The sequence below is a fragment of the Apteryx mantelli genome, chromosome 18, assembly GCF_036417845.1.
Source record: "Apteryx mantelli isolate bAptMan1 chromosome 18, bAptMan1.hap1, whole genome shotgun sequence".
NCBI classification, from domain to species: domain Eukaryota; kingdom Metazoa; phylum Chordata; class Aves; order Apterygiformes; family Apterygidae; genus Apteryx; species Apteryx mantelli.
In genome coordinates, this window is record NC_089995.1 from 8,758,686 (window position 1) to 8,783,290 (window position 24,605).

Here is a 24,605-nt window from a genome sequence, read left to right on the forward strand (position 1 = left end):
CGGTGGCCACAGACCTGCCCGAATGCCCCATGTCACACTCGAGCTGGCCGGGGCAGCCGAGCTGTCGGGCCAGGCGAAATCTCCCCACCCCTTCGTTGCTCGGCAGGAGGCCCTCTGACAAAGAAAAGGGGGGGGGGGGGAAGTCCCATATCTAATTAGCCCTGGATATTATGTTCAGGAGGGTTTAGAAACCTGTTCTGCAGGCTTCCCATCACCGTATGGGTGCAGAATATTTACCCTGTGCCTAGAGACCACGAAAGACATAGACCATTATTACGGCTTAATGTACTGTCCCCCCAGCCCTTCTAATCCCCTGAGCTGTGCATAATAGAGCTCCCATTCAAGGGGGAGATGACTGCAATCCTTGCCGTGTCTGCAAAGAGCCGCATGCAAAATCGCGAACGAAACACAATGGGAAGAACGGGTCAAAATGCACTGTAGCGCTGCTAGGGTTTCACAGGAGCGGGGCAAACGTCAAGGGGCTTGGGCCATTTGTTTGAAACAGCTAGGCGCAGCACAGAAGGACTTTTTTGATGGTATTAACTTCAGACACAATAAAGAGAGATTGCAAGCACTCCCGTGCCAAAGAAAATCTTGAGTCTCTTCCCCTTTCCCTGACTCTTGAGCAATTTGCAAGCTTGTTCTGTAATCTTTGTTGTCAAAGCATTTAAAAAATATTTCTGCATCTCTTTCAGTCAAGGAAATTTAGGAGATTCAGTCTCATGCTTTTTAAAGGAGTAATATGGAGAAGAAAGGGGGCACCAGGTGTGTTGTTTTCCCTTGCCAAGAGATGTGTGTGAAGCTAATAGCTTTTCCCCGTATTTTGTACTTTTCTCAGTACTTCCCCAGCATGTACATTGGTTCATTCTGTGTTGTTACGCTTCTGGGCAAAACTTGGCCCCAGGACTTTAGTGTCAAACTGAATTGTGACTGAAGTAAAATCTAGAGTGAAAATTCATGTTTCCATAAAACAGTTACTGTAAAATCCTGGAACCAAATGGAAGGGATTTAATTTTAGCGCTGAATTAAAGAACTGAATATGGAGGTCAGTCTAAACACTTGAATTGCGTGGGATCTTTATCAGCCCTTTGACAATGCATGTTCATACCCAGGATTATGATCTCCAAAATTCCCCTTTCAATGCATAGCACCTTCTGAGATCATTCAGCATCTTGCATTGACTTGAATTTAAGAAAAAGAAAACACCATAAAAACTAATATAATACTCTATAGCCCAGTTTTAAATGAGGGCCATGCAAAGTCATATTCCAAATACTAGTTAGCTTAACTGAAAGATTTTTCACCTGGCTATATTGCACCGTGTCTCTGTGAGCCTTGCCGGTGCGGACACTTGCCTCGAGCGGCTGCTCCGGCTTGTCTCGGCTGGGACTTGCTGTTGGCAGCAGAGCTGCTGTGCGCTTGCTTGACCACTATCGAGGCTATTTGTTTAAGATGACCATATCTTATTATATTTATTTATTTATTTATTTTAATTTTTTAATTGTATTTCAAAATTTCTAATTGCATTAGGTTTACTCCAGTGCAAGCAGGCCCGCCTCTGCAGCAGCCCAGGCACACGAGGACAGGGGTTTCCAAGGATGGTCAGGCCTCAAGATATTTTGGACATACTAGGGACAGGGTGGCTAAAGCTGCCACTTGGCCCAGGCAAGGACAGGACCCGAACACCCCTTTACAGTGTTTCACGCGAATATCATAGCAGTGCACATCAGCGCGCTGCAAACTGGCCTGTCTCGTTCCTGCCAGAAATGATGTTGTGGATGTAAGAAACCATCTCCCGCAGAAGTTTGGCTGGCAGTTATAGATTCTCACCGATTTTCCTTTAACTGAATTACATTTTCAATTAAAAAAAAAAAAAAAAAAACCATCGAAAAGTTCCTGCTTGGCTGTACTTGAGATGCTTTTAAAATCCCAGGATTGATTTTTGTTTGTTTGTTTGTTTTGTTTTCCTTACTGTTGCTGAATGCTCCAAGTAGCTCCTGCTTTTCCCTGCTTTGTTCTCTCCCAGGACTGCAGAGCGAGCCGGTACCTGACTGAAACACCCCGGGGATTTAATCAAACCTGAGGGTGATTCATGCTTCTAATGGCCCACTCTGTCCTTTACTACTTTACAAACTGAGACGGCATAAAAACCCATTTTATTGCTCGGCTGTTAAAAACTATTTGTAGAAGTTGCTAAGGTTCAGATCGAACGTGCCCTCCCTCGAGAACTATTAGCTAATTCCAAGTGCCGGGGCGTCTCTTTTCTTCTTCCCTCGCTTGAGTTGTGGCCTTATATCACTACCACTGGTCAAACATCTGAGAGTTTTCCGTTCCTTTGACAAACATGAGCCAAAGTGCTTAAGGACATCTGTTTATTTTATTTCTTTAATGAGAAAACCTTCCAATTTCTTCCTGGCTCAGCTGTGTTTATTTACATTTTGCTAGTCAGATGTGTGGGGCACCTTGGGACGCTGAAGCCCTGCCGAGGCGCGGGCTGAGGGCTGCGAGCAGGCGGCCTGGGCAGAAAGGCAGCGTAAGCCCTTCCGAAGGAAAACACAGGCCTTGGAACGCCATAAAATAGATTTTCAAAACAAATAGAGCCTAATTCACTCAGTAGATCATGGATTAAGTCAAGATGAATACAATTTGGAAGGGATTTTCTGAGGAAGTTGGAGATTTTTTTGCCCACTGGAGGCTAAACCTTGTATTTAATGCCTTTTTAAGTTAAATTAAAAAAGCACTCAATCACTGCAGGTAATAAAACAGTCTGTTACTTTAGACATGCTGCTATATCAATTATTAGTTCATTATTGGGGAGAGGGGAGTAAATAATTCCAGCCGTTTGATTATTTCAAGCGTGTATTTCGGCAGCAAACATCTGTGTTTATCATTTGTAGAGGCTGATGAGAAGCAGCAGCAGCAGCGAAGGCGGGTGCGGGCCGGGAGGCGCTCGGCACTCGGCGCTCCCACGGCTGCGCCCTCTCATCGCCCCGCTTAGGTGAGCCCGGGGCTTTCGGCGCGAAGCGCCCGCGTGGCATCGGGAAGCATTAAAAGATTCTTTCTGACATAACGTACATGTCCGAAGCAACGCTGGGTCACCAAATCGTGACTTTTAAGGGAAAGAAATTTTAAGATGGGCACAACTTGTGTTAGGAAGCTGCTGTGCAAAATGCGTGGTTGTGTTGCACGCCGTGACGCGTTTGCACCAAGCCTTCTGGGCGCTTGGTGTTTTTCATACTACTATCAAGAGCTTATGTAGAGAAATGATTTTCCTGGGAGCAGGGGAAGGGGGTGAAAAGGTGCATTTAGATTAGATTTCCCCCCTCCCGCCTTTTTTTCTTTTTTTGAAAGTATTTATGGACTTTGGAGCATGAACCTTTCATATTACTTTATAAAAATAAGTTCCACTTGTACTCAAGCACCATGGCTGGGCTTTTATCGAGTATTTAAGTAAGTGCTGTATCCCCACAGGGCTGGGATCCGTTTCAGAGCTCGCGGGTTCAGCTGCTGGATAAATTCGGGCAGTTCCTGCTGCTTGTCCCAAAGCATCGTTCGTGTGCGGAGGGAGGGGAGCCCTCGCGACCTCCGCGTGCTTCCCGACGCGAGGCGTTCGTGCCTGGCGTGCCCGTTCGCCTGCCAGCAGGTTCTCCGAGGCTCTGTCACCAGCTGCTTTTGAACAGATAGGTGCACGTAAAGGTAGAGCCCTTCAGCAGGCAGCAAGCAGCCCCGCAGCGGAAATGCCTCCCCATCACGGTCCTGGGGAAGGTGAAGAGGCAGCTTAAAAAGTCTTTTCTCTGTCCGGCGCAGACTTGTCAGGAAAAGTCCACACTGTGATGCTGTAGAGGCTATACGTTCACTCAGATTGAGTAGATTGTCTGATAAACCTGAAAACTTCAATATTTAGGTAAAACAGTATGTCTTCATTTTTTTCCAGAAAAAAGTTTAGAGCCTGAGAACGAGAAAGCTGGGTTATACTATTTGAAAAGGGACAGTCCTCTCTCAAAACGCTTGAAGTGTGGTCACTTAAGCGGGTCGCCTTTGAAAACAGGTTTCAGCGCCTGAGCTCCTTGGGAGCCTCAAGCAGCCGTTGTCGCAGCTGCCCCCTCCCCTCCCTGGCGAGCGCTGGGAAGCCGGCTTGGGCTCGAGTGAAAAAGATGAAAAAAATGCAAACTAAGCCACTCTAGTAAAGGAGCTAAATGCGTTCTCCTCCTCAAGTAGACAGGGGCTTGCTTGAACTAGAACTGATGCGCACAGCTAATTTTACATTTCTATGGAGGAGCCTTGTTCAGGTCTCAAATTCTGATGAAGGTGTAAGACGTGAGAGCCACAGAATGATTATTCTCGCCCGCCGTCCTTGTCTGAACATGTGGCCCAGCCATTTGTGTCTGTGCTTTTTTATTATTATTATTTTTATGCTACAACCAAACTGGCCCATTTTTTCAGGAGTTTCCAAGCAATTAAACTCAATTAAAACTCTTAAACTCTTTCCTTTGGTGACAACGTCATTATCAGCAGCTAAGCGCAAGGAGGGGGTTTGGCTGAGAAAACCCGTGATTGTGCACTAATCCGTCTCTCACCTCTGGCTGACACCTGGGCCAGATAAACCCTGCAGAATAGGAGTCTGACGAATGCTCTTAATTAATACTTTCTTCCTTGTAGAAAAGTAATTATTTGCTCATGGCACAAACAGGTATTTGGCAGGGATTTCGAGAGACTGATTGGTTTTAAATAGTAGGGCTTTATTTTTTTATTTATTTTTTTAAGGGCGAGGGGGAGGCCCGAATCCGAGCTCTGCGCTCAGAGTGGCTTAATGCCCCGTTCCGAGCGGCGGGTTAACTGGCGCGGGCCGAAATAGCAGCCAGGTCGGGCAAGACGCTGCTGTTAGGGACCTCGAAGGAGCCGGCGCTGCCCCCAGCCGAGCGCTTGAGCGGCTGCCAGAGGTGAGCCCGCGGCTCGCTGCTGTCCCGCGTCGCCCCGTGCGAGCGCCCGGGCAGCCGGCTGCGGGCAGCCCACCGGCTGGACCAGCGGCGGCCGCTGGCGTTAGCGAACGCGCGTCTTTTGAACGCGTGCTGTGGGGCAAGTTGAAGCCGTTTGGGAAGAAGGTGGTGGGAGGAGGCCGCAGGGCCCCGACTCTGCTGCCGGGAGCCCGGGCTGCCTCTCGCTGTCGCCTCCCGCCTCGTCCCCCTGCCGCCGCTGGGCAGTACGACTCCACTTTGCCTTTGCCCTGAGTATTACTGTCGTTAGAGCTGGGGGGAGATTTTTGGTAACACTGAAATGTGGAAGTGATTCGTCAGGCTCGAAGCTTGGTTTGCTTGGGCTTAAGCAGTTCCAGTTTTCTTTCCTTTTAACTACTGGTAAAGAAAAAGCTCTACTTGCGGAGTTGAAATAAGTTTTCAACAGAAAATTTTGCTTTTTCAGAATTAATTTTAGGTGGGATGTTATTAGCTTTTGGAGCATAATTTGTCTCAAATTGTAATCTTACAATGTAAATGAATGCAAGTCTACAGAAATAATTTGAGGATTAAGAACAGTGTGTGCAATTACTCAAACATAAAAGCATGTTCAGAGCAAAGTGTCAGCTGATGCCACTGGGGTGCGAAGGAAACCATTCCCCTTGGTGGATGGGCGTTCGCCTCCCTTTGAAGCGAGGTCCACAGGCTCCTGTTGGCCGTGTTTTCCTCTAGTACAGCTCTCTGCTTAAAAGGCAGCAAAACAAAATTACCCCCAAACAAGCTGATACAAAGCTGGGAGTTGGAGGTGCCCCACTTTTAATGGCAATGACCTAGCATCATGCAGGATCCGGCCATTAGCAGCAGGCAACAGCACGCCAGTCCTCCCTAGCGAGAAGTCGTGGTGGGCTCAGGAGGGAGACGTAGGGAGACATATCCAAGGTTGCTCTCTAGGGCAAACGTTTTTGGTCCAAATGGTTTAAAATAAAAAGGCTTATCTTGAACTTTTTGTCTTTTGATCCGGTAGCGCTCATGAAGGAGCGAGGGGGGAGGAGGGCGCCTTACCCCTTGCAGGTCGCTTGAGCCAGGCACCGAGCGGTGGCGGTGGCCGCTGGAGGCGGGAGGGTAGGGGGTGCTGGGGAGGGGGCACGAGGAGGAGCTCTGGCGCTCGCGTGGTGGAGACCCTGGGGGGGCCAGGTCCCCGTGCCTCGGCCCCGGGGGGAGCACCCCGCTAATCCGGTGCGGCCGTGTGGCTGCACCCCCATGGGCAGTGCGCGGTGGAGGGGAGGCGTTCAGGGGTGCACTGTGCTGCCGGAGGTGTTATTTGCAGAAGGAGTTTGTTAGTAGTTTTCCATCCCTGCCTCGCATTGTCCGTGTTTGTGAAAGCATGACTGGGGGATTAGCGAAGGCGCAGGACCTCGCTTTTCTAATGTTACCGAGCCAGCGCTCGGGGTTGAGTGTTTGGGTGAATCCCTTTGCGCAGCAAGAAGGGGCCGCGGGAGGAGGTTCGTTCCCCAGCAGCCTGCGGCCCCGTCTGCCCTGGCTTCGCGCGTGGCGGGCAGACGTGCCCCGCAGTGCGGGAAAGGTCCTGACGATTAGCGGGGGGTCGTCAGTGGGGACGAGGCAAGCGTGTGTTGCTCTGCTAAACTAACATTGCTCTGACATAGGCGTTAGCCGTCCGCCAAGGCCTCCCCCTGCGGCGTAAAGGACGCCCGTCAGCGGTGCAGGACTCCCATGCTACGGAGGACCTCTCCCTTACCACCGTCTGAAAGACTTTGTGATTCCCTTTCAAATCCTTTATGAACTGCACGGAGAATTTTGACAGCTTGTTGATTGAAATACTTGGGTCGTTTTGTGCTTTCCCACCAGCCTGACTCTCCTGTTTATCCCGTACTTGAATTACAGGCTCTAGGCCTGGCTCTTCCCTCTGTGCGGGTACAACCTCTGGCACGGTGGGGTTCAAGTCTGGGACCAGGGCTTGTAGATGCTGTGGTAATGCAAATAAATAACTACCAATGGAGCCCCGACTTAGCGCCTCTCGACACCTATCGCATACTGAGAGTGCTGATTTGCTTTTAACTTTATCGGCCTGTTTAAGGCTTGGAAGCATGCCTTGCTATACAGGAAATGTCCATACTGTGAAAGCACTGATGCCAAATCATTTCCCCAAACGGCTTCCCCTCTGGGTGGTAAAGTGCATTTTTCTGTTTTATTTTCATTCCATCACATTCTCTATCTCAAGAGAAAGATTTTTTTCCCCTCATCTACAGTTTAATCCCCATATTGTTTGGTTTAAGAGAAGGTAACTTCATACACTGTGGAAACATTCTCTACTCTCCATTAGTGATTAATACCAATAAAGCTAAAGACAAAATTTAGAGAATAAATGACAGATACCAACCGGTGAGACTTTCTAAAAGAGGTTTTAATAGCAAATGATCCTTGAAACGTATAAAAATAAATTGCTTCATTAAAAACTATTTTACAAAGTCACTCCTTGCTAGGAGCAGACTTTCTCCAGAACAGCTCCCCCGTGTAACTACACCTGGGCAGTAAAACTTGATGGAGTGCTGTTTGCACAGGGCCACAGTCGGATGCGCCGATTCCCCCGGTGTCCCCGTGCCTCGTCAGGGGAGCGCGTTTGGGCTTCTGAGGAGCATTTGGGAGGGTTAAGTGAAGTTTAAGCGTGGAGGCTCCTAGAGCAAACTAATAGGAAACACTGAGCGGGAGGATAAATGCAGCGTATGGCCCACCTGAACATGAGTGCTGAAGCCTGTGCTGAAATATTCATCCAAGCTCCCACGCCCTCGCAGGCCTGGGAGACCTGGTGTGCTCAAGCAGGCGCCGTGCGGTGAGTGCCCGGTGAGATTTGTTCCAGCTCTGACTGTTTCTCCGCCCCGCGCCTCGGTGTTTGGATGCAACTTTCTAGAATGGGCAGCTGCACTTCGGGCAGGAGCCGTCACGCCAGTTGTACCTCTGCAGATCAGTACGCCAGGAGTGCACGAAACGGGGCAGATACCCCTGCAGAGGGATCCCAGATATTCCTGGAACCCCTTCATACTTAGTGGTGATGTCCCAGCAGAAATATTTTTAGAAATAAATTACTGTATGTGTTGGAAATGGACATTGTCAGGGGGAGAAGGGGTAATTTTAAGCATCTTACATTAATACTTAAAATTAGAGACACGTTGAAGGCAAGTTTGTTGAAGTTTACTTTTTGCCCAGAGGAGCAAGTGCCCTTTTTTCTAGGACACAAGCGGCATGTTTAGGCATGAGTGACGGAGCTTTTCTTTAGAGGGGGCGCAGCGCTTGCGAGTCGCACGCATGGCTGCGACTGCAGCTATTCTGCCCGAATTACCGAGCCCGACCCCAAGAATGCATAATAACAAGGTTAGCGTGCACCATCCCGTCCGTGTCACCAGCATCTGCCGCAAGGGTTGATTGAACCGTCCTCATCCTCCAAACATCGGGCGCCCTGTTAGAGCTCCTCGACTAATTCGCTGCTGTCCTGCCGTACAATAACATGCCTCCGCAGAAATCTGCAGAAAATTAGAGCAAAGACTACCTATAAATCTGCCTTGTTTTAGCAGGGCTTGTAACTGCCAGGGAGGGGAAACCACCCACATAAACATAAAGATGAGAGATCCCTGTCCTAATGAAGATGAATTGCAAATAAAAGCCTGTAGTGGGAAGGCTCTTTTTCAAGTTGTCTGTTGTTGTTTAGTTTGAACAGGTGCAATGCGTTTGAGCTGGGAGTGCCCAGATTGTTAACCACAGATTATTTTTGCTTGCATTTTTGGAGTATTTAATGATTAAGAAAATGCGCTGCTGGAGAGCCTGTTTGCATCAATGCATTTCTGTGCTTTCGCAGCAGGTTTAGGAAGAAGGTCGGTTATTCGAGGGTTGAATTTAGGCATGAGAGATGTGGAAAAGTGGCTGAGGCTCACTGAAAGCAGAGTGCGCTGGGGGAGAGGCTGGGTGCAGCTGGGCTCCCGGGAGCATTTCCGCGTGCCAGCCGCAGAGGGTGTATGCAGTGCCCACCTGGCGGCTCTGTAGGGCTGTGTTAATCCCGCGGCAGCTGGTCCATCCGCGATCTGCATCTCTTGGGAAGTCCTGAATTACGGTCGGGCTGCAGGTAGCGCAGTCCTGTGGGGCAATTCAGCTAAGGTTTTGCCATTGACTTCGGGAGCAAGGGCGGGATGTGAGGAAGCTCACACATGCTTAAGGGCGCGTGGAAAGCGTTTTGGAACTGTTCGTATATCCATTTTCCCGTTCTTTTAATCATTAAAAAAGCGTGTTTTAAAGACGCTGCAGGCAGCCTGCCTGCTGCACAGGGTCCTTGCAGTTCCCGTGTCAGCAGCAGCTTTGGAGCCGCTGGGGACAGGCCGAGCTAGACCCGCGCCCAGCCGAGGGGAGGGCTGGCGGTGCCAAAAACCCACGGAAAGGGCAAACCTTCACGCCATCGGTCAGCACGTGTCGGACGTGACAGACCGGCCGACCTGGCGTTTTAATGAGCTGTGTCTTGTCTTGCGTTGTGTTTTTTTAATGCAGGTAGTTATTTGGGTATAACTGCCAGCGTGGCTGCAGTTCTGGCTCCACGAGCGTGCTGCACCGCTGTAGAGCGGTGTAACCTGTCCTGCGCGGGAACAGTTGTTTGACATTAAAGATCTGTGTTAACATGGGAAGAATGATGCCGACCTCCTATGGCAGGTTTGAAGGACAGGGCGAGAGGAGATCACGCGCTGCATGCTCTGTTGCTTTTTTTTTTTTTCCCCTACCCACTCACTGCTGACGCTATTGGAAATCAATTCTTGGTCCAACCTACTGAAGCGGTTCTTTTATAGCCTCAAGTGTTTAAAGCTTCTTGTTATCCACCTCTGAAACGTGTGAGCTATTCCTGGTTAAGGGGAGCCATATGCATCCTTGAAAGAACAGGATTTGATTGTTTAGGAGAGCAAAAGAAAGGGTGGGAAAAATCACGTTAAGAGACACTTGGGAAATAAAGGGCTTTAATGAATGTATCTACAGAAACAGGGATCTGTAAATCCTGTGTTTGCTCTAAGATATGCCACACCACCCCACACCACCCCCGCAAAAAAGGAAAATCAAAATGATGGGAAAAAACCTGATTTTCCCTAACAGGACACTACGACGTCTGTGCGGATAGGTCTTATGATGGAAGAAATGATCTTCAACCTTGCAGATACGCATCTGTTCTTTAATGACCTGGAGGTACGTAGCTGCTTATTTTATTTAACATCTCTCTTTTTAATCATTTGCATCTGGTCTACAAACTTGTTTTTCTGGCCAAGAAACTTTCATTAGTGACCCCAAAGAAGTGGGCCTGAGCTGGCTTATTGGAAGCATACTTTACTGTGTCTCTTTGACATCTTCATTCTGTTAAGGAATTTTTTTCTAAATACAGAGTAACAATGATGGCTTTTGGCAGTTTCCCCAAATCTAATAATGAGGACATTGCTGCTGCTTCTCCTGAAATTTGCTATTTAATAATTTTATTAAGCTAAATTAACATAGATCCTAGGGGGCAAGTAGCAGTTAACTATGAGCCAGTGCAGAGGTTTTAAAACTGGTGCCTGTTCTGGCGGGAGCTCTGTTCTGCACACAGAGATGCTGAGCGGGGGGGGCTGCTCATGCGCAGGAGGAAACAAGGTGAGTTTCTGCATAAAAGGCAAAGAGCAGAACGTCCTTCCTGTCTGGGGCAGGGCTGGGTCTGACAGTGCCGTCTACAGAGCCAAAACCTTTTTGAGTATATGTTAAAATCCAAGCAAAGTCCCACAAGCAAAGGTGAGCAGCAGCTGTACAGGGCTGATGAGGAGCCCTGTGCATTGGTAACCAGTAGTCATGGCCTGAACGGCCTTTTTTTTCCCTCTCTCAGCTTTTTTCAAAGAAGGGTTTGGTGAGGAAGGTACAGAAAGCGCAAAGTGAAAATCTTTCTCCAGCAAAAAAAGAGAGCTGCTATTTGGGTGTCCAGGGCTTTGTATAAATAGTGATAGTATTTAACACACAACCAGTGCTTTTCACCCGTGAGATCTCAACATGTCCTGGCCAAAGCTGCCCTTCAGAAACCCTCTGCTAATTTAGACTTTTCCCTGGTTTGTAAAGGATTTAAGTGTGCAAATCATTTTAAAACAAGCTTTTTCCTGGCTTCACTTATCACTCTAAAATGTGAAATAAAGCAGCAAATTGTCTGGCCTCGGTCAAATTCTGCACATTTGTCAGTCAGTAACAGCTTTGGCTGCTAGAAGCCGAGTCCTTAGGTCAGTTTTGTCTCCCAAGGCCTCTCAAGTTCTTCTTTAACCACTGGAGCAAGACAAAGTTTTTAATTATGAGAAGCTGGTTTGAGGTTTTTTTCTTCTGTGGTTTCTAGACATTAAGGCAGCAAAAGCTAAACAAAAAATCACTGAGAAATGAGACTTTTTCATCCAGCAGACCTAGGTAGCTGAGTAAGAACTAGTCTGGTGAAGACCTAAATTTTAGCACTGCTTCTCCAAGTAGCATTCAGAAAAATGCAAAATATCTGGGCTCCGTATCCAAGACAAGAGGAGAGCCAGGTGCCACAAGGTGTACCTATTCACCAAAATGCTAAAGGAGATCTTCTCCAATAGATTGGGCTACAAAGATGCTAAATAACATTTCTGTTGCTAGTGCTGTTTTGTTGCTACATGAGAAGTAGAAGCAGTTTTGCTGATTTCTTGAGTGTCTTATCAGCTTACCTTCTTTTATTAAAAAATTGAGGAAGCACAAAATGGGCAGCTGAATAGGCGGGTCAGCATAACCTTCATGGACTTGCCAGAGGGACTAAAGTGGCAGCACAGGCACCTCGGGGTGAGAACAACACCCTGCTGGACGTGGATGGTTCAAAATGATGAAAAACGTTTGAGAACAAGATAATGCTCCATCCGGCCAGAGCAGAGACCAGACAAGAGGGTGCCTCATGAGACAACTTTATCTTAACTCCAGCACTGTTTTAAATGACGATCCTTAGTAAGTATGCATTGCCCAACTAGCTGGAAAGAGAAGAGTATTTTCTACTCAAAAATTTCAGTTTTCCCTTTTTGCCTGTGCTTGGTAGGTTTTTCAAACCAAAAACAAATGAAGGTGTTTTGTTTTTAGCTGAGTGTTTTCAATGAAAAAAATGAGAGATGAGGGAGAACTGGGAAGTGAATGTCCTCTGCAAAATTTTGCTTGCCATTTCTGCTTGGAAGAATTTGCAGCAACAACAGCAGCAAAGCAGTCATCCATCTCTGTTCACTAGCCATCCTACACCTTCATTTTGGATGATAAATGAAAGTCTTTCAAGGTGGAGCATTCACTGAGTGATATTTAAGGATCACACGTCACCAAGTGTTAGGCTTGAAGAAGATGCAATGAATGATATTCTTAAAAAAAAAAAAACAGAAACAGACAAAAAAAATCCGCACAGAAGTTGATGCAGTTCTAGACCCTCGGAGATTACCATAGACGTTAGCACCATCATGTGGTGTAACGCTGACCTGTACAAGCGCAATAAGCTGAGGCTGCACAGGGCTGAAACCCTTTCCGGCCGTATCCTGAGTTCGGGCAAGTGCAGGCTGCAATGAGAAAGTGGCAGAATAGTTGCACCGTTCAAGACCAGAGCACAAGGACTCTTGCGAGGAAATATCAAACGCAGCATAACATTTCTCTGGCACAAATCCCTAGTGCCTCTGGCAGCCGGGCAGCCTGGGGAGCCCTCCCTGCCCTTCCAGAGCTCAGCTGGCCCTCGTCCCAGCAGGCGGAGCCTGGGGGAGAGGTGTGATGGGGGGAGTATCGCTCATCCTAGCCATAGAGGCATGGTGGACTACAAAATCAGTTTTTACCTTGTTTTAGCAATAGGGGAATGGCTTAACTGTGGTGGCTGCAGTTTTCAGTGCTGTGCAAAGCGGGGAGCACTGCCAGGGGTTGAAGTCCTATGGAAGCGTGTTCCCCGAAAGTGCCTGATGAGGATGAAACACTCGCGCATTGATGCAGCAAGATTTGCACAGCCCTATCAGCACTTATGTGATGATCTGGAGTCCAGTGAAGATGTGACATCCTAGCAAAGCCCAGGCTCTGAAGTCCAAGAGAGAAGCCCACACTGGAATACTTCCTTTCTGTATGAAAGCCATGTGGTTCTTGCCCAGTGCAGAAATAAAGCTGTCAAGCTGTGGAGCGATGCACCAAATTGACTGTTTTGCCAAGACTGGAGAGAGCAGTAGAGTTTTCCTCTATGCCAATGCATGGGCAACTTGTCTATGAAAATGCTAGGCAGCCTTTTGTGCTGTTGCTCTCGCACTGAAAAATTGGCAAAACCAAGAGGATGGATTATTGCAATGATGCATGCAGGCTGTCAGCTCAGCAGGTGGCTGGCAAACTAATAGCAGGTGTTTCCAGAGCTTGCCTCTCTGAAGCTGAAGGAAAGGGGCCGAGCTCTGGCTCGAGCCAGGCTCTGTCCCTCTCTGCTCCTTCCTCCCCTGTGCCATGAGCTTGCAGAGCCTCCTGGGAGCTTCACCGAGCTCAGCTGTGTTTGCAGCGCACACTGTGCCATCCTGCTACCTGGCACCTGTCGGTAGCCAGGGCTTCACGTGCTTTCAGAGTTTTCCTGGAGGGGATTCAGGCACCTGTTTCCTCCACTTCTGGATGCATTTCGCTGCTGTGCTCCAGAGTGGGAATCTTGAACATATGCAATAAGGGAAATCAGCAGTCAGAAAACCTGCTTCAGACCATCCTCTTGTGGTGCTGCAGCCCAGCACAGAGGCACATTTCTTGTGCAACTCACCCCAGCCCTCAGGCTAGTGCCTGGACAGGAGGCGGCTGATCCCTGTCCTCGGGGCTGCTGATGAATGAGGAGCCCCAAACCCGGAGACCTTCCAGCCACTTTTGGTCTTTATTGGTACAGAAAGGGATTCTCTGCGGGTGAGTTAGCTTGAGTTGTGCAACTGAGAAGCTGGACTGCTTTTCCAGCTGATTTGGGGCAGGTGGGGGTTAGGGTTTGGTTTGGTTTTTTCCCCTGTGCTTGTTGAAGCGCGGCTTAGTGGTGTGGCTGCACAGTAACACAAAAAAGGCACCAAACGTTGGCACAGGCCGACCATTGTGTAGTATTTCCAGGGCAGGCAGTGACAAAAGCTTTGCCCCGCTCTGAGTGTTTTTATCAGCACAACCCAGGCAAGCAAGGGCCTGTGTTTGCCAAACCACACATTCAAATCATACGTGTATGTTGTTGCCCCACTAAATAACCCACTCGTTTAGCACTTATATGCCCCTCTAGCACGTCATCTGTGCTTGCACTTGCAACAATACCGGCAGACTAAATTGCTGCAGTCTGCTACAAGGTGTTTGCTGCAAAGGGCTCTGATCACACTGCCCGACATGAGCAAATACTCGCTGGCAAAGCAGGTCTTCGCAAGCTTGGTTCCCTGTTGTGGGGGAGGCGCGGGAGCCCGGCTGCCTGCGGAGGCAGGCTGTGTGTTGCAGACCGGCCGGCAACGTCGCTGCGCTGCGAGCAGCTCAGGTCTGCCAGCTGGGAGGGCTGGCCGAGGTCCTTCCCCCTCAGCTCGGCTGCAGGCTGTATGCGCCGCACATCATACAGCTCTGGGTTCTGGGGGATCATTTTAAAAAGCCAGCAGATGTGGAGATGGGGCCGTGTCCCCATGGCTGACTTCCGTTCGGACAAGCTGGCCCTTCGTTTCGGCAGCCCAGGGGTCCTGCCCCAATTCCCCACGCGCTGAGATTTCAAGGAAATTCTTCAAGAATGAAAAATTAGTCTCGTAACCAAGTAGTAAAACACGGTCCGCATTCTTCCTTTAAGCAGCTTCCCTGTGTTTCACCCAGTAACACGATAGGCTCAGCTGCCGGACTATGAGGTAGCGTCTCACCAAGTGTCATGGTATTTTATTAAGTCAGAAATGTGATAGCTACTGTTGTCACACTTCAGTGTACAGAACAATTCATTCACAAATGAGAAAAGCAGATCCCTCCACAAATACCTTTCCCCTGACTTCATGCTCTGCACCGCACAACTGCGGTGGAGTGGGCTGCATCGGCGTGGTCCCAGCATGGCACTCAACAGCGGAGGGGGTAGAAATGATGTGCAGGAGAGAGAGGTGCCCGCGGAGAGCTGCTGTGCTGCCACTTGGCTCCACTCATGCAGAATATACTCTCCAGTGATGCATTGACAAGAGGACCAAGGAGACGGGACCTAGGTAAAATTGGATGTCTTTTTGAGAATTATCTAAAATAAATGCTGCAGCAAATGTCATGTTTATCGACAGAACTAGATCACAGTCATCTGTGATGTTGTGCCTTGAATGTCAAGCTTGGTTGCTTGTTTGGGGATTTTTTTTTTCTTTCCTGAAAGGGGTTAATTTAAAGTAATTCGTAAAGCCCTTAATTGTGTAAAGAAGGTAAAACAAACTGTAGTTTATAGGACACTGAAAGTGGTGAAGGCAGCAGACGCTGGTTAGCTACAGTTGTTCTGACTTAGGAGGCCTGCTGCACCTAGCGTGCTTTTATTTTCCTCAAAAATCAACGAAAACAAAGGGTAGTGTTCATCAGCTTGAAGGCTTTTGGTTACACCCTTACCTGCAAGGGTCACGGAGAAGGGAGATTAAGGTGCTGGGGAAGCTTCCTGATTTTTCTCTTTCTGCTCATAACGTCAAGTGAAGGAAAGAAACCATAAAAATAATGTCTCAAGTTTTTGAGGTAAGGCCTCCACCATTCAAACAATGAAGAATTTTGGATGATAAGATCGCAGGTACACACCTCATGCAGGCTTAGCTCCAAGGAGATATTCAGTTTAAATTTCCTGTGCATGGATTTCCTCATTGCTGCCACACATGATTTCTTAGCTCTGTCCGTGGAGCGGGGCTATGAGAGGTGCTGCTTCGGCACATCAAAGGGTGCTCAGCACCCTCACAAGCATTGGGAAAACACCAGCAGGATAGGCATCTCTGGAAACTTCTGTCTAACAGATCTCCCCTTGAAATTATGTTGGCACACACCTCCTCTCCAATGTGCTCTTTTCCAAGGGGTAGAGGCTGCCAAATCTGTGCCTTATCACGCAAGCAAATTTTCAAAAATACGGTTTTTCCTGGCTAAAACACAAGCATCCCTCTCCCTCCTGTCCGTATAGGAAGTAGCTTCACTTGCCGTGTTATTCAAGAGCTGTTGTGTCCTTAGATAACCACTGATCACACACACAGTTTCTATTCATGTTTTCCACAAGCACTGTGTAATACTTGTTCATAACAATCAAGTGGCTGGACTATGCTAAGCAGTACTGGCAAAATGTAAGGCTTTCTCTTCTCAATATTACCCTTAAAGTCATTTTTCATTATGTGAAACATGTTCTTTCAGATTTTTTTTCAAAGCATTTACTTCTCGATGTGCTTTTTTTTTCATACACTTCTCAGGACTGTGACCAGATCCACATAGATGATGTGTCATCAGACGATAACGGTCAAGATCTAAGGTACGGAATCTCCAGCCTGGAAGCGGCAGGTCAGGTAGTCCCCAGCTGTTTGAGAATGGCAGGGGGTTCGCCAGCAATGGAAAAGAGCATTCTCGGCCACGTGCCCTCTCCCCTCCCTGGCTCCGTAAGGTCTGCAATTGTTAAGCGCACCGAGCACAAAGTCCTCTTTTGCACATTAATATGCTTGTACCTACTGTCAAGCCCTGACCATGCTGGGCTTTGAACCATCTGGGGAAATATGTTTAAAATTAAGTCTGCCTGCACCAGTTTCGGGTATGATTTGGCCAGCCAGCTGGCACAGGTGTGGCCGGACCATTTCAAGCTGTGCCTGAGCCTTAGAGGCATGTCACGTTTGTAGCCTGCAGCAAGGGACTCCTGCTGCCTGTGGGAAAGTGGAAAATAAACAATAGTAGCATGAAGCTAAAATAAAAGCACAGTCTAACATGAACATCATAGTGTGTTTTCAAGCAAATTTGATAGAAACAGTCATGTGTGCATTCCCAAACCAGACTGAAATGTTTACCACTGCCCAATCCGTAATGAATGGGTTTAGTAGTAAGGTTGGAGACCTCGCCAAGGCGGGTTGCTGTCAATGGTAGAAACTTGTACTGAAACTGCACCAAATATTGTGTGTATAACTAAGATCATGATGTATACAAAAGCTACTTCTGTACAATTACATATTGCTTTCCCCAAAATGTTTCCTGCAACGTCATGGTAGCTGGTACAGGAATGAGATGTGCAGAGCTCATATAGAGCTTTATAATTCGTGTTTTTATAGGTGGTTGTATAATTGGTATAAAAATTGGTTATATAAATTGATACAGAAGCAGCACAGAAAACAACATAAGTGTTTTAGGGAAAAGACTTTTCCTTCTGCAGAGAACGTCACTCGGGTTTGAGTGTACCTGAAGTGCTGGTCTGTGCTTTGCAATGCACTGAACCCGCAGGTCTATGATGTGCAGTTCCACTGGCTCCAGTGGCTTGTAAGAGGGTGAGTCTGGATATCTGCTCAGCCAATGATTAAAACAATAATTTGAGTTTTCCATCAAGTAAATCACTTCACTTGCCCATGCTGAGTGAGTGAAAAAAGCCATTATCTAACAGCAGCTCTTAGATCCTGTGACAAACCCCAACCTAAATGGTTGCAGTCGTTTCAAAAGTGCTTCTTAGCTGCTTATGGCTTGTCTGCGTGGGAAATGAAGCCAAGTTGACTGAAGTATGTTAAGCATGTTAAACTTATTTGAATTCTCTAATACAGAAATAAAGTGGCCTCAGGGCTTTCTGGAAGGGGAAATTACTCTGCAGTAAATCAGGATGTGAGTGCACAGGCACCAGCTACTCCCACAGTAACATGCAGTGCGCAGCCGGCGCTGCGGGTTCATGGGCAGAATAAGCCGGGCTCCTGTCAAGCTGCGTGGGAAGGGCAGGCTGGGGCGCTGAGCCTTTCCTCCCCGGCCCTGGCTCAGGGCGCTGAGCCTTTCTGCCCCGGCCCTGGCTCCGGCTCTAGCACTTGTGGTTACTGAGATGGACTCACCGAGTTTGCGTGACTGTTCAGCCCAGCAATGGATCGGGGGCCTGGCCCGGCTGCCTGTGCCCGGAGCCATGTGCGCCCACGTCTGCGTGGGCTGGCGGGAGCAGGATCACCCTTTTCTGCAGCAGCTCGCTCCAATGTCTGCTTAAACTGTGAAACTCCATCTTGGGGTTGTCATCCAGCACGCTTTAAGGTGCTGTGAGCTGGTGCTGCCTCTGTCCATGCCCCCCCGCCACCAGGCAGGGAACTGTTGCAGCTGAAAAGCGACTTTTGTTTTTAAGCTGTTTATCTTGCAGCTGAACAGGTCCCTGAGCTGCTTCGCCCCAGTGCTGAGGAAATGCTTGTGCTGGAATGGAGAAAGGGCCAGGCGGAATGCCGGGGAGAAGGCGGCATCATTTCCTTTGGGAAAAAGTGCTCGTTCAGGGTGTTTGTGCAGCTACCACTTGCCCCCACTCACAGGGGCAATTACTCGGGAGCTGCTTTGAACTATCAGCTCGGTTTTTGTTTGAAAAGCTTTACAGTCCCATGTTGCAGGCCGTCAAGGCTCCCTTAGCTCATTTCTGAATTTTTTTTCTTGATCTAATGCGTTCAGAGCCTATTTAACAACATCATAGCCAGGCAGTCGGAAAGGTAACACCAGAATTTTCTCCTTTAGGATTTGAGTATTTCTGCAGTTACCTTCACAGCCCAGATGAGAGGCAGGTGAGGAGTTTTGGTGACCAGAGGGCAGTCAGGGTTTTGTGTTTTGTAGTTCAGAGAACCTCAGAACAGTCAGTGAGTGCTCAATAACATGCTTCATATTTATGTTAAAAGCATTTTTTTAAACTGTGCTAGTAACTGTGCTGGTTGTCATCGGTTTCAGAGATGAGGCTAAGGACTGTAGGGAACCACAGTTCTGGCAATCCAGTTGATTTCTTAGCTATGGCAATAAATTATTCAAGTTAAAAGCAAATAATAGGCCAGAATATTCCTTTCTGATCCTTCGGCTGTTCTAGTAGCAAACAAAAAGTTATGCACTGGAGAGTGCTGGCATTAGTCAAGATGGCACGTGTGCTTCTGGGGCACAGGGGTGACAGGCCAAATATGCTCCTAGGCCATTTCCTCGTGTGGTTCCTTCAGCAGTCTGCCCAGAACGAAAACAAGGAGGGCCCTTCATGGGTGTGTAGGTATCTACAAAGATTTGGGGCTGAGGAGCCCACCCTCGCAGTGACTTCTGTAAAATAAACCCAGCGCTCTTTCACGCACTTGCAAATGTTCATGTAACACTGTAAATGTTGGCAGCAAATGCCTAAGAGGCAACAGAGATGAACTCTGTGTACAGTGTTGCCTGTGTACATCTCTGCTGCCGCTTGTCACCACGTTTCTTTCCGATCGTTGCTGCTCCCTGCCGGAACCGCGTCGCCTGCAGTTGCCCTGACCTTGTCCCCTTGCCTCCTCCCTCTCCCAGCACGTACAACTTCTCAGCAGATGGCTTTCACAGTTCAACGGCCAGCGCAAACCTGTGCCTGGGCTCTGGCGTTCACGGGGGAGTCGACTGGATGAGGAAATTAGCATTCCGCTACCGTCGGGTGAAAGAGATGTACAACACCTACAAAAACAACGTAGGCGGTAAGTGTCCATTGCCAGGCACCCAGCAGGCCTTTTATCTTCCAAAATACTCCTGACCCCATTCTGCTAGGGACATGCTCCGGAGGAGGCGCAGAGAGCAGCCGAATCAGAGCACTTCACACTGAGCTGAGCAAGTATTTCAGCCGTTAGCCTTAAATAAGTGTTCCTTGTGGGCTTTGCAGGAGGTAAGCTAAACTACCTGGTGCAGTGGTTGGGGAGGGACTGAAGTCTGAGCGTGGGGCTTTATTTTAGAATTTCTTCAGCAGGAAAGCAACCTTTCCCAGTTTTCCAAAATGCTTAGTAAACACACAAAGAGTCCAAAATGGCTTGTCCACAGAGGAACTCATGGCTGATCTGTCTGTAAGTGTTCTTGTGGCATAACTGCTTGTTTTTAACCCCCCTCAAAGCAATATCACCAGGTAACAGGATGCCCTAGGTTCCTTCTTTTCAGCTAGTTACAGCTAGTTCTTTGCTAAGTTGCTCTGCTTTGGGTTTACAACATTATTGCTAGGTCTGTGACTAGATAGGGAAAGAAGCAAAAGTAAGAATACATCTGCAGCCTTTTTTTTATTGGAGGAATATCCTATCCACACGACTGGAAATGGTGCACAGCTTTTCAGTAGAAGCAGTTCCTTCCCGGCTTCCGATGTCCCTCAGCTCAGGCCCCAGACCCCTCCATGTTGCTCATTAGTCGTCTTGCTCATTTCATGTACAAGCTTACCAGGAATCCCAAGAAAGGTGTTTAACGTGGCCCTGCACACTGCAGATAGCTGATACCATTCACCCAGGTTGGAAGGAAACAGAGCAGGAGAAAGTCGCTGCAGTAGCGTAGGAGGGTGCTGGGGTGGGGACCTCCCACAGGGCAGAGCCGTGGCCCCCATGGGACATTGGGAAGCAGCTCCCATCCCAGGAATGGGAGAAGGGCGGTGGGAAAGGCCAGATGCCAAATGCAGCCAAGGGAGAGCAGGAGGCTGTTGGCATATGAAGGCAACTCCCCTTCTGTGCGCCTACAAAAGATGTTTCCCTGCTTGCAGGTTTAATAGGCGCTCCTAAGAGGGAAACCTGGCTGCAGTTGAGAGCAGAACTTGAAGCGCTGACTGATCTCTGGCTCACACATGCTCTGAAGGCTCTGAATTTGATACATTCCCGGTAAGAACAGCTTAAAGAATTGCCTACAGGCTTGATCTAGGATCTCCTTTGCTTCCCTTCTTTTTCCCCGTCTAAACAAATCGAGACACATTTATGGGACTTTGCTGGCCAAACCTGTGGGAGGCCTGTCTGCACGTGTTTGCCAGACTTGTATTATCAAGGGTTGAGGTGAGCATGAGATGATGAACTGAGCAAAAGAAAAAGCCATCCTTTTTCCTGCCTGTCTTTGGCTACATCGTTTGTGGCACACCTGTCATGAGCAGATTTACAAGAGACTAGGAAAGGGAGAAAAGAGCCCTTCCATGCCTGAACATGTTCATTCAAAGAACCCAGCATGGACATTACTACATGGTGTTTAAATTCCCACAGAATAGATCCTGGCATGCATGCATGCAGTAAGGCTGCATCACTGCTGCTTTGTTTCATGGGTTTCTTTCTTCATTCCACTAATTTATTAAAGAGACATGACCAGTACTCAAGATGTCTGCCTTGAGCTGCAAAATCCACAGTGGCTTCGGAACTTCATTCCAGTTGCAGGAGAGGTTTGCTTCCTGCCATCTTTCAGCTCAGAGTAGAAGAGGGAAACACAGATTGCCACTCCTACTAACATTTTTGTTTTCTAGGTCTAACTGTGTGAATGTGCTGGTCACCACAACTCAGCTTATACCAGCTCTTGCTAAAGTGCTTCTCTATGGACTGGGCACTGTCTTCCCCATTGAAAACATCTACAGTGCAACAAAAACAGGTAAGAGCAAAGTAACTAAGGCCTCAGCCAATGGTTGATTGAAGTTTTGTCCCTGAATCAGGCACGTCTGTCCAACTGATTGCAATGAGCAACGTATGAGCTTTATTTTTGATGCTGTTTGCACATCCATAATTCGCAGCCTGACTGCTCATACTTAAGCTAGTACAGACTGCAGAAAATCTAAGGCTTCCCAAATGCCTCTATGGGGAAGAGAGCCTGAAAGATAACCATCCTTTGGAGCATCTCTGGCATGCGGGATGTCCTACTGCACCCAGCTAGAAGGAAGACAGTCTGGTTCAACCTGTTACAAAAGCACAGTTGGGATCCTGTTACTAAGGGAAAGGGATGGAGTGTGCTGAATCTTTATGAAGAATTGTGTGAGTACTAAATATTGGCAGTGTTGGTTACAACTGGAATGAACAGAAAAGGGCTCTCAAAACTGAATGCCGTGACTGTCACATCACTCTACCAACTGTGGGTCTAAGCAAAGCATCAGATGTCACATAGCTTATGGAAAACTTTCAGCAGCACTTGGAAGTCCTCAATTGATAAAGAAAGTGCTAGTAGCTGTCATGAGATGGAGAGACTCCATTTCAGATGGAGATTCAGTTAGGTTCTAATTTCAACAGAAAATGAGAAATGTAGAGGCAAGTTTAATTAGGTCCCAGCTGCAGTTCCAGTAGCTGAGTGCCAGCCCCACCTGCCACATGTGTCCAGGTAACAAATGTGTCTTCTCTTCTGTTGCTCAGGGAAAGAGAGCTGTTTTGAAAGAATAATGCAAAGGTTTGGAAGAAAAGCCGTGTATATTGTAATAGGAGATGGTGTTGAAGAGGAACAGGGAGCAAAAAAGGTACAGTTTGTGGATGCCATCCTGGATTCTTCCAAGTTTTCATTTCAGTGGCCCTTTCTTTATTTAAGCTTTTAATGAAACTCCTTCCCTTTGAAACAGTCTACAATTGGTCTCACTTCTTCATATGCAAAATAACAACCTTGTGAGAAATTTCTTACTGTAAATCTCCCCACCTTGGCAGCTAGTGCAATTTTTCAGGTAGTCCCTCTACTGCCACATGTTCCAGGACTTATTCTTGCTTAATAAAGATGGTTTTGAACATATGAAAAGGAAAACTCCATGTGTGTGATCTCAGACCAGCAAGCAGGGTCAACTTCTGATCTTTACACATAACTCCTATTAATTCCAAACTCTTGGATTTTTTTTTTGAGTGATTTATTTAAAAAAATATATACAAACATATACATACCTATATATATATATATATATATATGTATATATGACTCAGTGTGGTCATAGGGCCTGAAGTTATTAGAGTAAATACCAAAGGGACATTAAAATACTGAGTTGCTGCCTTTATTAATGATTTGTGGGCCAACGTGATTAATTTCACAACCAAAATGAAATAAGGAAGGTACACAGAATGCAAAGTAAAGTGGAAGGCTCTGAAAGCATTATGGTCAGGAATAACAAGCCCAAAGTTTTGGTAATGCTTCATGCTAACTGAACAGATGTGTCCCACTGACATTGGTAGCCTTAGAAAGAATTAAATGGACTAACCTGTGCATCCCATTGAGTCTTCCAGTCATTAGTATCCACAGTCCACCCACTGGGAGACTTGAACCATATTTTTAGGAATCGGCTGAAGCTTCTTTGTTTTGGGTAGACTGTAAGAGGAGGGAAGCTGGAACACCAGAGCTTGGATGAGATATGAGCAAAATTTGAGACCAAAGGCTTTCTGATTACAGTGATTTAGTGGGAAAAGAGAGATTTCAGAGATGCATTAGGGAATACCATCAGCCATACACCAGGGATATCAGTGTATCAAAGAAGCCCAAGAGTGGTAGAAAAATATGGAGAGGAAAGACCAAAGACTTGAAAGAAGGGAGTCAGCTACATCAACTGAGTTGTAAGATGTGAGAATTGAACTGCCAAAGCTTTCAGTTCCTAATCTTTAGAATGGAAACCACCTGGAATCTGCATTTACGTGGCTTTACCAAGACAGGAATACAATTTGTTTGTGGAAAGCATCATTTGCAGGATAGGATGACTTTGTGCATCCTGGGGCTTATGCTCCTGGTGCGACTGCAGAAATGTGACTGAGCTGCATTTGCTCAGTATGCAATGAGTATTGCATGTAAGTTGAGATGCAGGAACTGACTGCATAAACCTCATCTCCAGCAAACTAGTTAATTTTTTAATAGGCACCCAGATGACTGTTGCAGCTCAGGTGGTGTACAATTTTATCACAGCAACTCAGCTGTGCAGCTGAACTTTGTGCTGGAGGACCTGACATGCCATTCTGAATGAGGATCCTGCAAGCATTTGCCAAGCAAGGTAGTCCCATTGGGTGCACAAGCCCAGGGGGAAAGGGATCCCAGCAAGTAAGGCAGTAAGCACCTGTTCTGTCCCCAGAATTGTATCCAAGTCATCTTTAAAGCAGCAGAAACCCTCTGTTTTGTATATTTATTTCCTCTTGCCAATGGAAACAATGACAATAAAACTCCCTTTTGAGAATTAGCCAGATCCGTAGATGGTTCTCTAGTTCATGAAGGGTTAAGGAGTCCTCAGAGAAGAATCCAAAATGCCTCACTGGGAATGAAGTGATAATAGCCTGCTGCTTTTGACAGCCCAGTGCCATACTTCAAAGGTAGTGGGTCAGTGAACATGACTGCATCAAAGGCTGCCAGGCTCTCTGGCAGTATGAAGAAGTGGGAAGGTTCAATAATCTTCTATAGACAGGATTTCAGGAGCTCTCTTGCTTGTGTCTCTTGGCCTAAGCAGTTCTCCCATTAATGGAGCACATTCTTTGCTGGGCTGTCACCTCGTTTGATTGATGACAATCATTAGTCAAGGCTGCTACACACCTGAGCTTTATACTACAAAAAAAAAAAGAAAAAAAAAGGCAGAGAGCCTTTCACTGTTTTGCCGACAGCACTGATAATATCTCCATTTTAGTGGGTCATTTTTCTTCACCTGTCTGATGAGTGATAAATCTGTAAAAGCTGAACAACAGGAGTGGCTGGGAGGCCACGTTTTCTTCTCTTTAAAGAAAGAAAAATAGATAATTTAATGGAAGGGATTTAATAACCACCAGGGAAGGGGGAGGGAGAAGGAAATAA

General features: G+C 47.3%; 1 protein-coding gene across 1 annotated transcript in view; it reads left to right on the forward strand.

Annotated features, from left to right (window-relative positions):
• EYA2 (EYA transcriptional coactivator and phosphatase 2) overlaps nt 1–24,605 on the forward strand; it is a 98,001-nt gene that overhangs the window by 71,595 nt on the left and 1,801 nt on the right. Inside the window, exons 11-16 of the mRNA XM_067307500.1 lie at nt 10,092–10,181; nt 16,379–16,437; nt 19,419–19,579; nt 20,614–20,728; nt 21,352–21,473; nt 22,223–22,323. Of these exons, the coding sequence (XP_067163601.1) occupies nt 10,092–10,181; nt 16,379–16,437; nt 19,419–19,579; nt 20,614–20,728; nt 21,352–21,473; nt 22,223–22,323 (648 nt within the window). The remainder of the gene's footprint in view (nt 1–10,091; nt 10,182–16,378; nt 16,438–19,418; nt 19,580–20,613; nt 20,729–21,351; nt 21,474–22,222; nt 22,324–24,605) is intronic.